The sequence below is a fragment of the Eurosta solidaginis genome, chromosome 1 (genome assembly GCF_040869045.1).
Source record: "Eurosta solidaginis isolate ZX-2024a chromosome 1, ASM4086904v1, whole genome shotgun sequence".
Lineage (NCBI taxonomy): Eukaryota > Metazoa > Arthropoda > Insecta > Diptera > Tephritidae > Eurosta > Eurosta solidaginis.
This window is the reverse complement of record NC_090319.1, coordinates 88,676,645-88,680,430: the sequence shown is the minus strand read 5'-3', so window position 1 is coordinate 88,680,430 and position 3,786 is coordinate 88,676,645. Positions and strand designations below refer to the sequence as shown.

The 3,786-nt window shown below is 35.7% G+C and overlaps 2 protein-coding genes across 2 annotated transcripts; one reads left to right on the top strand and one right to left on the bottom strand.

The window, feature by feature from the left end:
• LOC137236439 (huntingtin-interacting protein K) lies at positions 1-691 on the top strand. The gene is made up of 3 exons (XM_067759036.1): positions 1-270; positions 332-439; positions 489-691. The coding sequence occupies exons 1-3, from the start codon at positions 121-123 to the stop codon at positions 585-587; spliced, it is 357 nt and encodes a 118-aa protein (XP_067615137.1). The 5' UTR covers positions 1-120; the 3' UTR covers positions 588-691.
• Positions 692-809: 118 nt separating this feature from the next.
• LOC137236438 (dnaJ homolog subfamily B member 12) lies at positions 810-3,434 on the bottom strand. Its single transcript, XM_067759035.1, has 7 exons — positions 3,334-3,434; positions 2,941-3,267; positions 2,682-2,871; positions 1,689-2,079; positions 1,515-1,630; positions 1,274-1,437; positions 810-1,219 (listed from the first exon to the last, which is right to left on the bottom strand). The coding sequence occupies exons 2-7, from the start codon at positions 3,071-3,073 to the stop codon at positions 1,107-1,109; spliced, it is 1,107 nt and encodes a 368-aa protein (XP_067615136.1). The 5' UTR covers positions 3,074-3,267; positions 3,334-3,434; the 3' UTR covers positions 810-1,106.
• Positions 3,435-3,786: the final 352 nt, after the last annotated feature.

Genomic DNA, 3,786 nt, shown 5'->3' with positions numbered 1-3,786 from the left:
TTAATAATATACGCTATAAACGCAACCTTGACGTCTTCAGCTGTGATTTTCTATAAATTTTGCACATTTCTCATAAAACTATTTACAAATTATTAGTTAAATATATACTTTAACAAGAAAATGTCCGAACCAGAAATAAATGGCACCGAAGAAGACGTTCAAGATAAAAAGCAAAAGAAACAAACAAGGCACGATGGTGGTGCTGCCGATTTGGAACGTGTGACTGACTATGCGGAAGAGAAGGAAATTTCAGCCGCGCACATATCCAGTGTGAGTACATGATGGTAAACTTGTTTGCAGTGTTTTACTAATATTTGCAAGTTTCGTTCAGGCGGTGGAACAGATCGGCAACAAGCGTAGCAAAGAAGATGAGCGCAAAGTGGCGAAAGAGATGGAGCTGCAAAAGGTCCATGTGAAAAAGGAGGATATTGAACTGATTGTAAGCATTAAGCAAATATAACTTGTATATCATATATTTATGTTTACAGATGAGCGAAATGTTAATTACACGCACACAGGCGGAAAAAGTACTTCGAGAGCAAAGCGGTGATGTAGTTGCAGCGTTGGAAGCAATTATTGCTAATTAAATACTGGACGATTGTAGTATGAGCAAGCGAATGCTATGTTCGTCAGTTTTATTTGTTTTGTAAAAATAAACAATTACTAAATACACATAAAACATAAAATTTAATGCTGCTACCTTTCTTCTTGAAATGCATGTTGTCTTAGGATAGTAACTTTTAGTAATAATCTGCAATGGAGCTCTACTTCCCAACCCAAAAATAGTCGTTATAGTGAAAAGACAAAAATTATATTTTTAACGCTTTTATTCCTGCAAAGAATTAAATTTACTAAGCTGTGTATATGAACAGATACAGATTTAGTTAGATATGAAACCAAAAACTACAGTATTATTAAATTATATAATCCATTATGATGTAAATTTTATATAACCATTGCTAGCGTTGTATATTATGGCTGAGTGAATTTCTTACTAAAATAGAATTTCATAAAGATATTTACGTTTTTTAACTTTTAATTACCATAATAAACAATAAAAACAATACAGAAAACAACCAGCACACAGTTTATGTCCTTAAATTGAACTACTTATTCAAATAATTATTTAGATTATCACACGAAGGCGTATTTATTTTCTGCGCTTTATTGAAAAGTTCACGATCACCAAATGATCGAGCTTTAGCCAACATGGAATCACCTGTAAGGAAATAGCTGTTAGGAGCATTTTTTAGAGGGAACCTCATTAACATACGATAATTGCGTTCACGACTGCAAGAATATTTTAAATGATCGATGAAGTCTTCTTCTACGGATTCTTCTAAACGACCAACAGAACCTTGGTATTCCGTATGAAAATTATTTTTCACATAGTAGGGCACTTTTAAACGATTTGTTTCACGTTTTACAGCGTATTTACTAAAATAAGGGAATAGGTATGATTAAGATATACATAACACTAAAACTTTTTCTCATAATTAATAAAAGAAACTCACGGTGATTGCGACAGGCTGTATATAGGATCTGATATGAAGAAAGATGAAATCATCGATAACCCGATTAATAGCAGTATAGGCAAAAAATTTATAAGCGCCGAAGAGTTCGATTGATTCTGTGACATGAGAAACAAAAAATAAAGTTCAATGTTTCAAATCAAAATTCACACTTACTTCGCCATCGTCACGATGTTGTTGTCTACGCCGTTGTTGACGCATATACACATTCTGTTGGTTAAAGCCACCACCGAAGAACATATTGAACAAATCTTCAGGACTAACTTCAGCTTGGAAGCCACGTGCATATGCATATTCATTATGGTCTCTGCGTACACCATGATTATGGGCATGTGATTCATTTAGACCGTATAAATCATACTGCTTGCGCTTTTCTACGTCAGTGAGTATAGCAGCAGCATTTCCTACCGCTTTGAATGCATCTGAAGCACCAGGTGCTTTATTTTTATCGGGATGCAAAAGCAATGCTAATTTTTTGTAAGATTTTTTAATTTCAGAATCAGTAGCTTCCTTCTTAACGCTTAAAATTTCATAGTAATCACGACAGCTGGAAGGATAGGAACAAATATAAAGAATACATGCCAAACAACGTGTTGGATTTCCTACTTTATCACAGTGCACTTTATTATTGTCTGAAAGTTTGCTCGAAAATGCAAATTGATTTTAGTAAAGTCATATTTAAGCCTGGAAGGAGTATGGCTTAGTATTGTTAACAGATAGGGTAGTGCATGGGTAATGCAAATCGCTTATTTAGAGAAAATTCTAAGAAGAGGAGACTTACACAACACGCAATTGTAATTGTATCAAAGTTTAAACCTGTATGATCATTTCAAAACTGACCAAGACGGTGTGAAGACCAGATTATTGGTTTTTATGTAAAATATATCGCTTTATAATTTCTCCAATCCAAATGCCACGAACATATAAATTCACCAATTTAGGGTACATTTTATCCTTGCGGACACGGTGTGGACTGCAAGCAGGTGTGACGTCGGAGTCATTTTAAATCACACGAACATTTAATTTCCAGCAAATGATGTTGTGTTTTTAGCGGCATTCGCAGACCTTTTCCCAGCTGACAATCAGCCGTTTACAATGTGATAAAATAGGAAACTACCAAGCTTATTAAAAAATGAGTTCAATCACTACCTCTTAACTTTGCGCACGGCCTCTATTTGTTCCTTCGTATATTCCGGTTCGGAGTTGCGAGAATCAGAGTTTTTGCGTTTACGTGGTCCATCATTATTAGCAGCGCTGTCACGATTTGTTGTACCATTTGCACGTGCACCCATTGTGGGTTTGGCTCCACCCGTTCCCGTCTTCACCTTCGATAATAGCTCTATAAAGCAAATTAAAGCTCGTTTAACAAATTCAAGTAAAAGAGCAAAAATTAATAATCCCTACTCACCCTTGGCACGTTCTGTTGGAAAAAGCTTCTCTGCTTTCAATAGAAATTTTTCAGCTTTTTCAATTTTACCCTCAGCAAATGCTTGAACTGCTATATCAATGCAGCGTTGTGCTTCGTCTTTATTACCATCCATTGTTGGTCGTATCGTTAATCCTCTTATCAATTTAAGTAATTTATGCAGAAACGATTACTTGCTAAATTAGCTACGCAGCACCCGACAGCTGTGCCTGGATATCGTAGTGCAACGAAGTTTTGTGTGTACATGCGTTTGTTGGCCTGGATTTGGGCTCTTTTAACAAATCATAAATGCCGAGCACACGGTTTTTTCTATATTAAGATAGTTATCCGATTAGTTTTAATTTAGTTTGTTAAATGCACTTTTCACAATCGCACCTTTTTTGCTATATTTTTCGATGATGCTTACGAAAATTCTTTTTATCACTTTTCCATTCTCTTTCGCTGCATTGCAGTGCTGCCAACACTTTTTTATTTGTAATAGTGATGGCTCGATATTTCGCTATTGGTGATTGCATCGCCGCTATTGACAAATCGCTAATAGCTATAGCTATTGCAATCCAAATATATCAGTGATTGGCTATTTTCCTTCATTCGATTCTTTTGAATGACAATCACCTCTGGCAGAATATCGCCAATAGCGATTATAGCGATTGGCGATTTTCCTTCAGCATGAAATTCTAATACTAATAGCAGCGATGCAATCATCGATAGTGAGGTATCGTTCATCATTGCTCATCTGTGTGCTTTACTTTCCGAAACAGCGAACGGAACAAAGCAAACTTGTGCAACAACTAGAACGACGACATTGTAAAGTCGGCTAGAAAAGCA